The sequence below is a fragment of the Engraulis encrasicolus genome, chromosome 17 (assembly GCF_034702125.1).
Source record: "Engraulis encrasicolus isolate BLACKSEA-1 chromosome 17, IST_EnEncr_1.0, whole genome shotgun sequence".
Classification (NCBI taxonomy): domain Eukaryota; kingdom Metazoa; phylum Chordata; class Actinopteri; order Clupeiformes; family Engraulidae; genus Engraulis; species Engraulis encrasicolus.
In genome coordinates, this window is record NC_085873.1 from 20,487,150 (window position 1) to 20,499,741 (window position 12,592).

The 12,592-nt window shown below is 42.5% G+C and overlaps 1 protein-coding gene across 1 annotated transcript; it reads right to left on the bottom strand.

Annotated features, from left to right (window-relative positions):
* Positions 1-7,841: 7,841 nt before the first annotated feature.
* On the bottom strand, positions 7,842-11,862 carry LOC134467655 (uncharacterized). The gene is made up of 6 exons (XM_063221494.1): positions 11,700-11,862; positions 10,984-11,519; positions 10,861-10,893; positions 9,075-9,259; positions 8,148-8,307; positions 7,842-7,978 (listed from the first exon to the last, which is right to left on the bottom strand). The coding sequence occupies exons 1-6, from the start codon at positions 11,837-11,839 to the stop codon at positions 7,842-7,844; spliced, it is 1,191 nt and encodes a 396-aa protein (XP_063077564.1). The 5' UTR covers positions 11,840-11,862.
* Between the last annotated feature and the right edge of the window lie 730 nt (positions 11,863-12,592).

A 12,592-nucleotide genomic window follows, 5' to 3' on the forward strand; every position in this document is an offset into this window, starting at 1 on the left:
ATGATAGGCCCAGCCACTATGGACCTTACACATCTAAGAATCCTGGTCCTAACCTACGTTGACCTTATGACTCTACATTCTCTGTCTATCTCTTCTTCCTCTGCCTTCCTGCTTTTCTGCCTCTCCTCTATACCTCTCCTTTTAAATCTATCTCTCCTCTCCTTTTAAATCTATCTCTAACAATGTTTTTTCCCATTTGTTAAGCACTTTGAGTTACATGCCTTGTATGACACAGTGCTATACAAATACAATTATTATTATTATTATTATTATTATTATTATTATGAGTAGTAGGCTACAGTAGATTGTACAACCATCTACTAAATTGTCAAAAGTAAAAGGGAGAAAAAGAATAGGGAAAAAAAACAATACTCAATCAAACAAAACCCTGCCAAAACATATAACTTGCACTTGAGTATATAGTAGCCCACTGATTCTAAGATCAGAGTACTGGTCAAATTGGAGGTTTTTTTAAACCTAGCTTTTAGGTTTTTCAATAACAACAAAGCAGTAGGCTATCTATCTCATTGGGTGTGCCTACAGTAGAATAACTGGTGAAACAGACTAGTCACTATGTTATATCATGTGCCATTGTTAAAGCTTTCTGACAATTAGTAATGCTCCCACTACCCTGGACTTGTCAGTAGGCATATCTGAGGTGTTTTTTTCCCCCTTATTCAGTCTTTTCAGAGATCCTGGTCTGGGGGCAGGCGTTTGTTTACATTTCACCATGAATTCACTTCTACTTTTACCTTTGACACCTCTAGTAAGCTACTCTCTGTGTTGAGGTATTACAAATGTTAGAGCAAGATTACATAGGCCTACATGGGCCACATTTCTGTATACGGTTTACCCCCTGTTGTTGATAGCTGAACAATACACACTGCCTTAACAACTGATCATGTTAAATAGCCAGCGCTTAAACACAAACCGACCATTGCATTACCCAATACAGACGTATACTTAAAAGCAGTTACATTAAAAGCAAAGACTTTCACAACGAACGAAGATTAGACCAGAGAGAGAGGTTAATAAATTGTGGAACCAACCTGTAGTTTGCCTGTCAAAAAACAAGTTCCTCCACCGGGTGACTTCAGCAGCAGCACATCTGAAAAGACAATGTAGAAAAAAGCAGATTCACTCGATTGCTTCAGTAGTAGGCTAGAATTACAGTGAGTCCAACACTTTCCGTGACAGACAGATATTGCTAGATAGTGCTCTGCTTTGTGCCGATAGGTAGAAGATGCTCCATGCCTGAGTTAGCTAGCTCCCGGCTTTTGCTAGCTGTCGTTGGGTGCCTGGGATTGCTAGTGTTGTTGTTCTTTGATTGAAATTCCCTTGGCATTGATATCTGAAAGTGAATTTCAACCACAGAACAACACTTAATCAACCGTTACTGAGTATGAGGGTAGCAACTAAGATTAAATGTCACAGTTGTGTGTCACAGACGTTTGTGTTTTAGCTCCTGTTAAAAGGGTATCTAAGTTTCAGCCATTGAGAGTATGGTTTCAGCGCATAACACGGAAACCGACGGTCACAGACCTATGAAATCAACATGAAAACCGATAACACAAAATGCCTCATCTCTTAAGTCATCGGCGGTTGTATTTAATATAAAAACGTGTCAACTGCACTTACCTGCATAAACTGAAGTCTGACACACACTGGCGCTGGGGAAACTGAAGTGAGGCAAGCACGAGTTTCTCTTGACAGTTGATTTTGGCAGTCTTTTGGGTTGCCGTAAGCGCACCACTGTAGAACGTTGCTGTCCCGCTCTCCACCCGATGTTCAGATTAACCTGACACATGCCATAACCTGGCCATAACTCATTCATTCACAGTCCGCGCGTTTTAATGTGTTGTGGGAAGCCATAAACAACCCATATTTTAGCCAAATCTTTGTTTTTTTTGCTTTCCAGAGGAACGCCCAAATTCACTAGCGCCCAGGTCAACCATAACCATGCCAAAATTTTGCCAAAAGCTTATGGCTTGCCAAAAGGAAGCCATAAATTGCAGATATCTGCCAAAACAAAGCCAAAATATCTGCTATCTGGGGAATAAGAACTCAAATGTCAAAACAATCTGCACGAGGCAACTCTATCAACAAAACCAGCATGGATAACCTAAACGGGCAGCCGCGTTGCATGTCATTCAAGAAGACCATGGACAACGAACAGCACCCCAGTTAACAACTGCATAGAAATGCTGCAACAAATGTCAGTGCAACTGAAAAGTACACATGTTTAAGACAACACGAGAGGTTAAATATTTTATTCTGCCGTCCAGTTGAGCAACACTTCCTGCTTTCAGCCAGCATATCCAGTGTCTCTACCAACGTTTTTTCCCCACATTCAAATATTAATTTCCACATTCAAGTTTGTGTTTGCTAGCACTATTCATACTCGAATTCGAATGTCAAATATTCGTTGACAGCTCTACTTTATGACAGACCAGACAGTGTCAGTGTTGCCAGATTGGGCTGTTTCCCGCCCAATTGGGCTGCTTAGGATGGCTGTGTGCATGTATAAATGGCATTTAGCAGAAAAAACCCGCCCAATTTTTGCCATGGAAATCAATAGAATTGGGCGGGATTTGTGCTTCTAGGTGGGTTTTGAGCATTTTTTGGGCTGGAAATCATCAGACTCATCTGGCAACCCTGGACAGTGTGGCCCTCATGGACAATGAATGCCCTGCATATGCACACATGCCACACTAGGGTTGCCACCTCTTGATGGGGAAAAAAAAAATCCTGAAAGCATATATATTTTTCCTGGACAGGTAATTAAAATCTTGGACAATAAGGAAAAACCTGGTGTCGTCAATTCCCCCCAAACACGTTTTGTGGAAGGCAGTGACACAAGGTTAAAATCTGCACCCCTCTCGGGGAGAGTACCCTTTTTTGTCTTTAGGGAAGCTGAAATAAGACAACCCACCCCCAGAATTCTTGCTCTGCAGTGATGTCCACGGGAATGAGATAATCCCTCCTTCTATTTGCCACCCATGGCTAGGACTGGGTACCGAAATTCGGTTCCTTAATGGAATTGAATGAAAGGCTAAGGTTCTACTTGGCATCGAAACGTGCCTTGGCTGTCGGTTCCACATTTCGGTTCCTAGATGTCCATCACGTCAGTTATCATTTCGCATTTATAACCCCAGAACGTTAACGCAGTCAGAACGGCAGTCGCTTCTGGCAAAAAAATCTGGTAACATTCATTCGGACTTGCAGAGACTGCTGGCCCTTTTAAACAGGTCGTCAAATCATCTATGGATACTCTGTTACGAGAGAAACTACCATCAGCCCATCTTTAATTTGTGTAGGTTTACCGAGAAGAGTAGCCTATTTCTAGCGTTTGTAGACGGCAAAGAATTCAAACTTTGTCTTCAACACAGCCACTGCGAGCCAAAAAACAGCAAGAGGTGTGCAAACGAAGCATTGCATCATGCACGCAGATGGTTACAGCGGCATATGAGGAAAGTAAAAGTCGGCAACACTGTTCGCTCCACCATGAATCATCAAACAGTGTTGGGGACCTTTTCCCTTTAGTGGTGGGTGCGCGCATTCTCTGACTTTTTGGATTACACCGTGAATCATTGCAAAGTTTAAATTTCATGTCAATAAAATGTAAACTCATATCAGAAGCATCAGGTGAGCTCAGTCACTTTTGGCCGCGAGAGACTTTCTTTGTGCCACGGAAGGCAGTAACGTGGATTATTGAAACTGAAGACTTGATTTCTTCTATGTGGATATTTTTTTCCGTTTGGTAGCCTATAATTACGGACCATGCAAAGAACTCGAAACAGAGCGCGCCCAGTGCTTCACTGCGTGCGTAACAAGCTATAGCCAAGTCGCCTCCGCCCGTTCCCCAAATCCACCCGCCTACTTATAAGTGATGATAGTTAATTATGTATCCACTGTTTAAGTCAGGAATGGATATCGACATGATACGGAGTTTGTATGCATACAATTTGAAACGGTGATGACATTTAAAACTGAGTCAAACGGCCATAAACAGCATTGTAATGAAGGGTGTCGTAACGGCAGCATGAAAGAGATGGAACTTTAATTTCACGACGACATTCTGGCTAAAAACTCGCCCTGGCTGCTTCCCTGTTTCGCTTTAGGACTACAAGTGTGAACGAAATAAGCAAAACAGCATGAAGGAATAACAATAGGCTAACGGAAATACCGACGTGACCTGAAATCAAGCGGGCGGAATTGGGAGCCTTTCGCCGGCAAATTGTGCTGAAACTAGATTTTGGACATGCTGGACGTTATCTCCAAATTACGATAGAAAGGGCCACCAATGTTAGCTAATATTGCTCATTACCTCATCTACACAGTTGCCGCTATCCAAAAATATACGATAGCATAATCAAATAGTATTTGAAATAGTGACATTATCACGTTCACAGTGAAGTGATCAGTGAAGTGGGCGGAATTTGGCGACCTTACTTGTTTTAAAAGTGTTTGCAAGAACAGCATACCTGTTAGCTACAAAAAACTGCAAAATTGCCTGATTTTAAGACAAAAGTTGGAAAAGTTTCAACAGGCCAAATCCTGACAGTCAACGGGACGGCAGTGACAGGTCAGACAGTACACCATTCCATTTAACAGTCCCTGCGCGAGGCCAAAATCCCCTCACACAGGGCATGTTTTAAAAGGAGCGTGTGCAGCGTAAAAAATGAAATATGAGTTTCTCCTTGTTGTTTTGCCGCTCAAGTTGTCTGGGGCTGATGCAAAACTTCATGCTGGTTCAGTTTGTAATCAGGTAAATTCGCACGATTGTCTGTGCGATTGCCATGAACATCGACTGTATGACTATGACCTGATGCTCCGATGCTCCGATGCACACCCACGAAATGGATAGGGTTGGATTTAGATTGTAGTTCTCAATTTAAAATAAATTCCCGGGAACTTCAACTGGATAATGAGGTAGGCTCGGTGGTCGTTTGAGATTTTTAAACATTTCGTTCAGTGTTTATAAATTAGGAACCGAAAATGGCACCGTCAGGAACCGGCATTGAAACGTAGGTTCTGGAACCGGAACCGAAAAATTCTGATCGGTACTCAGCCCTACCCATGGCCTACTGGACTGGGTGCCTGTATATTGTGGCTGCCTGGTACGATGCTCGTGCAGTGTGTAGTTGGAGTGCATCTTTGTTTGGAGGTAACCCATCCTCGAATCGGCAGAGCAATATGAAAACATTGTATTGCGCATCATTGATGATTGTTGTCTTTTCTACCAAATCATGATCTGGTTTCCATTCAGCACTCTGATTCTTAAAATGCCTACAGGAGCAGGCAAATCAGTTTTACTTTTCCTTTAACTTTGAATGCACTAACGCTATCACAACCAGTGAACACGTGGAGGCCTAACATGGCACGGCAGATGTCTTGATGTTTTTGGATGATGTGTAATGTTAAGGACCTTGCTTTTTGAGGAGGTGCCTGCTGCCAAGAACAGGTTGCAGATGTTTATAACACTTCACCTTCACAATTTCGCTTAGAGGTCAACAGAATATAAAACATACTAATTTCACTCCTGGCAAGACGGATGCCATCCCTTTGATGTACAATCTCCTGGACATGGCAAGCTGCAGTGATGCTGTTTAGACAATGCAGGATTAACTGTTTTGGACGATTTAGTATAAAGGTCGGTACATCTGTGTTGAAGTTCTTATGGATGGCTGTGGACCGGTAACTGAGACCCCATAGTGTTGCCAAAAGAAAATCAGCAAAAGTCGCTAGATGATGTCACAACATAACGTATGACGTCACAGTGTAACGCACGGCGCACTGATCTACAGAAAACGTGCCCACATGCCTTCGTCCAGAGTAGAAATGGGCGGTGCTAGCTACTTTTTGGAGATCTGAGCTAATCTGCAGCCCTGCTTAACCGTGGGAAACGCTTCTGACGGAGTCAAAATTATGTGGAAAACTATGCGTTTTAAAAAGTCACCAGATGCACCAAAAATTCACTAAAGGCGCTAGATGAGTTTTTTTGTTGCCTGGGCCGTCAAAAAGTCGCTAAGTTGGCAACACCGAGTGTTGCATTTTTTTCTGGTACGAGATCTTTCACAATGGTTTTCAATGAGCGAGGTCACAGTACCAGTACCAGAGATCTTTTACTTATGGTTTCTACTCCATTGTTTGCATTCACTGATACATGGAAGCCATCAGCAGGGACATACCCTGGTAGCAAAGTTTGTCTGGCCCACTGTCGGCCCTATTGATTTTTGCCGGAGTAAAACAGGCGGCCCGATTCTGGCTTTGTCCGCGGCACAGTTATTTTAAGTGTCGGCCCAATGTAGGCCCAATGACTGCAGTCTGACAGTTATTTTAAGTGTCGGCCCCATGTAGGCCCAATGACTGCAGTCTGACAGTTATTTATAGTGTCGGCCCAGTGTTGGCCCAATGACTGCAATCTGACTGTTATTTTCAGTGTTGGCCCAGTGTTGGCCCAACGACTGCAATCTGACAGTTATTTTTAGTGTTGGCCCAGTGTTGGCCCAATGACTGCAATCCAGGGTGGAAAAATAACTAATTACATTTACTCAAGTATTACTTGAGTAGCTTTTATGAGTACTTTGTACTGTTTAAGTAATTATTAAAAATAATGCTTTTATTTGTACTTCAGTACATTTTGACCCTAGTACTTTACTCAATTACACGGGAACCTGGACTGAGTACTGACCGCAATCTGACAATTATTTTCAATGTTGGTCCAGATGCCTGAATATGATAGATGAGTGTTGACCCAGTGCCATAGGCTACATTTCATATCTTTGTGCTGGCTAGTCCTCTGGCCTGTACTGGCCCAAGGCTCATTTTTCAGTTTGCCTAGAGCTAGTCCTCTGGCCTGTACTGGCCCAAGGCTCATTTTTCAGTTGGCCTAGTGCTAGTCCTCTGGCCTGTACTGGCCCAAGGCTCATTTTTCAGTTTGCCTAATGCTAGTCCTCTGGCCTGTACTGGCCCAAGGCTCATTTTTCAGTTTGCCTAATGCTAGTCCTCTGGCCTGTACTGGACCAAGGCTCATTTTTCAGTTGGCCTAGTGCTAGTCCTCTGGCCTGTACTGGCCCAAGGCTCATTTTTCAGTTTGCCTAATGCTAGTCCTCTGGCCTGTACTGGCCCAAGGCTCATTTTTCAGTTTGCCTAATGCTAGTCCTCTGGCCTGTACTGGCCCAAGGCTCACTTTTCAGTTTGCCTAGTGCTAGTCCTCTGGCCTGTACTGGCCCAAGGCTCATTTTTCAGTTTGCCTAGTGCTAGTCCTCTGGCCTGTACTGGCCCAAGGCTCATTTTTCAGTTTGCCTAATGCTAGTCCTCTGGCCTGTACTGGCCCAAGGCTCATTTTTCAGTTTGCCTAATGCTAGTCCTCTGGCCTGTACTGGCCCAAGGCTCATTTTTCAGTTTGCCTAATGCTAGTCCTCTGGCCTGTACTGGCCCAAGGCTCATTTTTCAGTTTGCCTAATGCTAGTCCAGAATCATTAACCACAGCAATGGCAGAGATTTGAACTTAATTAAAATTTATTTATAAAAAGATTTATAAAAAGAATAACAAGATTTATAAAAAGAATAACAAAATACACACACACACACACACACACACACACACACACACACACACACACACACACACACACACACACACACACACACACAATGACATTCAATTACATTTTAAAATTAACATTCAATTTCATGTTTTTTTTTAACATACACACACAGACACATGACCAGCACCACATACCACACATATGCTCACACACACATGCACACACAACCAGCAACACAAACCACAAACCACACACACATGCACACGCACACACACACACACACACACACTACTGCCTCTCGGCCCTTTCAAATCTCCTCCTCCTCCCCCCCTCTCGATCTGATGCCAGCTGCAGCCACCTCTTCACCACCGTCTCTATCTCTTTATCTGTCGCAGATGCTGTGAGGGGGTTCTTACGTACTGCAGCTTTAGTAAAAAAGGAGGGATGGAAAGAAACATGGACAATGAATAAATACATACTCTAATGTCATAATTTCTCCATCTGTCCTCCAATAGTTGAAAATATGATAATCAAAAATATATAATATAATAATCAAAAATGACATTTTTGTATCCCATCAAGAAAAACACTTACAAGTTATCACACGGCGGAGCCTGAACTTGCTGAGGGGCAACTTGCCGTTCGCCCCCCGCCAGTTCAGGCTCTGGGCAAGGTCGTTAGTCATGGCCCTCTGGAGGATGCGCCACACGCAATCCTTTACAGTGAGTCCCCCCACCAGACCTAAATATGAAATCTAAAGAAGTAGAGAAGTAATTAGTTACAATAATCCCACTATTTAGAGACTAGATGATCGCTTGCACTCTCTTGCTTTATTCAACAATTGTAGTCTCTAATGCCTTTGTGACCTGGCCATGGTGCATTACACTTTTCAGGAAAGAGAACAAGCAACTTTTTCTATTCTATTCCATCTGAAGGCTTTTATTGACAATATCAATAACAATCCCAGAATTTGAGGGATATAGATTTAAACATTTAAACTTCAATTTATCTATTTTAGAGCTAATAATATTGATGTATTTAGTGTAATGTTTTGTGTATCATAACATCTTTTATTCCTAAAAAAGTTAACTGAGGAAATGGCCAGTGGCTGTGGCAGCTAGTGTCTTTTCCTCCTGTTGTGTATGCCTTAGGGACCGCTGCCTTGGTAACCACTGCCTTAAGGTTATATATGTTAACCTTGGTCACATGCACAAACAGTATAGTAACGTTTATGGAGATAGTTTGTATAATTATGAGCAGTATAACAAACCAGGTATGTGGTAATGGGTTTGTGTGTTTTGGGGGTGGAGTGGGGCATCTTCCACATGATGACTGCATGATAAGTTGTTTTCTTATGATATGTTAGATATCTGCTATTGGATTTATACATTTGTAAATACCTTTCATGTCTATGGAGAGGTTAGTTCACCATCACTGACTTGGCATTGCTAGCATTACGTTGATTGGTCAGTTAAAGATTTTAGGGTGTTAGCTACGGAAAGGTCCATTAAAAGTACTCACCACTCTCTCCTCCTCTTGAGGGTCCATGAGCCTTGCCTCCAGGAGCATGAGGTCGTCCTTGGAGGTTAGGGGGAGCCCCTCCACTGCTGCCGGTGGTGGTGCTGCAGATGCAGCATGCTGCGCCTGCAGTATGGAGATTTGCTGCAGCACCATCTCCATCTTCGTCACCATCTCCTTCATATAGGCTACAAGAAGACAGAGATAAAGTGATAGAGAGACGCAGAAGTGGCCAGAGTAATTTCTTTACTTAAGGGAAGGTACAGATACTCCTTGTCAAATATTGCTCCACAAGTGGAGGAAGGCATGAGAAAAAATACTTGATTTTAAGTTTGTAATACTTGTGGATTATAAAGTGTATTAAGCAATTCATATCCTTCAAATCAAGTATGGATAAATTATTTAAAATGTTGAAAGTACACATATTTTTGTGTTTTGTTGATGTTGCTTTTCGGGTTATTGTTGTTCCTGGAAAGATATCACAAAGTTGACCCTGGATGAACATCTGGTTTATCTTACGTATGTAGGCCTATTCTATGTCTGATTCAAAAAATTAACGGGCATGCCAAGTGCCGTCACGGTGGTTATGGTATACGGCTCTGGTTATGGCTACAGTGGCTACTACTATGTGGAACTGTGCCTAAACCAAAACTAATTCCTAAACATAATCTGTCAGTGAAAATGTCTGTACACCAACCCAAAAACATGCCAAACTATGCCTTTACCTAAACATATTTGATTAATGTATTTTGTAACAGCATGCCACATCTGCTTGTAACTGATCTTATTCCATACTGCAGAAGACGTACTGGCGCAAAATCTGACATAGATGACCACTCAAACCAGATGTTGATCCAGGGCCAACTTTGCTATGTTGTTCCAGGAACAACAGTAACCCGAGGAAACTGCGGTCACCTGTACATTGCGGTCATGGGGCTGGTAGGGAGGGTTGTGGAGACGAATTGTAAATATTGTCACCTATTTGTATAATTTTGATAAGTGAACGAATAGATGGGAAATTAACTGGTTGTGGGCCATCATCATAACCATGATACATGGAAAATGATGTTTATTAAAACAAACAACAACAAAAACAGACTTCACTCCTCCCCAAATGAGTTCACCTCTCCCAAATGAAATAGGTACCGGTACTTTATTATGCACACCCAGACTCTCTATACGTAATTGGTACGGTATGGTAACACAAGAGTATGGTAACACCAAGTTTTATTTATGTGAGAAGTTGAATGACTCCACCTCTCATTATGATTGTGCTAAAGTCATAGGCATGCCATTATGGTATGGGTGATACCAAAGGGTCTGTGTTATATCGTAGTAGTCTAATGCCAGATTCTAGAGTCTCTAATCTGGAGTATTATGGTAGTTAAATATTTTCCAACAACCATTACATTGTTCAACTGGTATAATAGTGCATATGATAAGGCTACGCACAGTACTTGTAATGTTCTCCTCCTGTCGAGGAACTAGGAAATGCATACAGTACAGGGCCTACTCTAGCTATAGAACTCAACACTGGAACCAGGAAGAAAAAGGCTTTCTAAAGCTAGAACTCTGCTCTGCTCTGCTCAGCTCTGCTCAGTGTCTCACTGCTCACTCTCTGGAAAAGGAACGGGGAACTAGTTCACTACTACATGCCTGCAGGGCCAGTAACAAGAATTCAATACTGGATCCAGGAACTCCTCCTGTCGACCACTGGAGATAGGGATAAGGGATATGTATTGTAGCCATTTAGCTATTACATGTGTATTAAATGAAATTTAGTACTTACGGAAGCAGCTGCTGCACACGGTGGGCTGGTGGCCTATGAAAGAGGATTTAACACAATGTCAAGTTTGGTGAATTAAATGTAATAGAAAATTAGAAGATAGTCAGAGAAAACAGTCTCCCATACCATTTTGCCGCCTAACCCCTGTCACATCACTGATACTGATGAAGGAAGGAGATGGTGACGATGACAGAGATGATGGTACGACGTTGGTTGGGGTAGTGATGGCGTTAGGGGATACAGAGGGGAGGTTGGTTGAGTAGGTGGAGAGAGGGGTGGAGAAGTTGGTATGGGTAGGGATGGTGGTGGGGTAGGTGGAGAGAGGGGTGGAGAAGTTGGTATGGGTAGGGATGGTGGTGGGGTAGGTGGAGAAGTTGGTCTGGGTAGGGATGGTGGTGGAGGATACAGAGGGGAGGGTGGTGGAGACTGAGTGGGTAGGGAGGGAGGTTATGGTGGATAGGGGGGTGGTGTACAAAAGGGTGGAGAGAGAAGAGAGAGGGGAAGAGAAGGTGGAGGCTGAAAGGGTGGAGAGAGGGGTGGACAAGGGGTTGATGGAAGTGGGGGGAAGGGAATGGAAAATTTTAGGTGGAGAGGGGAGTTGGTCCTCTTCTGCCTCAGAAGAAGACTCTCTTCCCCCGAGGGGATTGAGCCGGACATTCCTCCTATTTGAAATAAGATCAACATTAGAAGAAGTTTATTCCAGAAAGAGAAGTTGGGCCAACACTGAACACTGATGAGCACCAAGGAAAAAGGTGAAGACCCAGAAGCACTCCACTTATCTGTTTGTGTTTGAAACATTAGGAGAACTTTGTTATTTAGAGACATATTCTGTTCTTATTTACTTTCTTTTTCGGGGCTTGTCCATATCAGCTTCGGACTGCAGGTCCGACGTTAGCTCCCCCTCCTTCGCCTTTTTGCGGCCATCACGATATGCATCTGTTAGACACAAATAACAAATAACATTCATATCATTGACTATCATCAATCAACTACTCTTCTCATTACTTTTATTATTGGACAATTATTATTATTATTGCTATTGCTAGTGGTATTACAAAGTAAACTACATTGAGAAGATCTAGTCTCTAGTCTAAATTGACTCTTACAAAGTGCTGGGAAAATAAAGAGAATAGAGGATTAACCGTTCAGTATTGTTAGTTTCATTATCAAGGCAAACTATGTTGGAAAAGAAAGCCATAATAAGGAGTCGTGATATTTATATATTATTGTACAATACATTTCTTATAAAGGTACAGTAAAACTGTATAACTGAACTGAAAAACAGATTGTAGGCCAGCGTTTTTAAAATCTGTAATAACAAAATACCATAGAAACTGAGGTCAGTGAGTGAAAGACAAGAGACTTTGCAAGAGTTAATTTCAGACCTATCGGTCGTGTGGAGCACCCTGGCCTTCCACCTCCTCCAGATGGGCTCGCTGGCCACCCTCAATAGCATTTTTCAGGGCGTTGCCCTTTAAGTTGTGTGGCCAGGCGCACTGGTCCCCCTCCACCCACAAGGAGGGGACCAGCTCCACCTCTTTCAGATTGATAAAATCATCTACGGAAAAAGAATATTATATGTCACATACTATATAGAAACTTACCTGGTAGGTCAAATTGTTTCAGCCAACAAGCTTATGATTATGCCATAAAGGCAATATGTGTTACTTGCTCTTAAAAGGGTAAGGGGTATACTTAACCCACTGGCCTTGTTAAGTGCAATTATTTTAATCTT

What these genes read in the sequence shown, in the direction of transcription:
- LOC134467655 (XM_063221494.1), bottom strand. Translation starts at nt 11,839, where the DNA reads ATGATAGTCAATGATATGAATGTTATTTGTTATTTGTGTCTAACAGAT. An exon ending in GACAAGCCCCGAAAAAGAAA is followed by an intron (nt 11,520 to 11,699) that starts GTAAATAAGAAC and finishes TATTTCAAATAG; the next exon opens with GAGGAATGTCCGGCTCAATC. An exon ending in CTCAAGAGGAGGAGAGAGTG is followed by an intron (nt 8,308 to 9,074) that starts GTGAGTACTTTT and finishes CTACTTCTTTAG; the next exon opens with ATTTCATATTTAGGTCTGGT.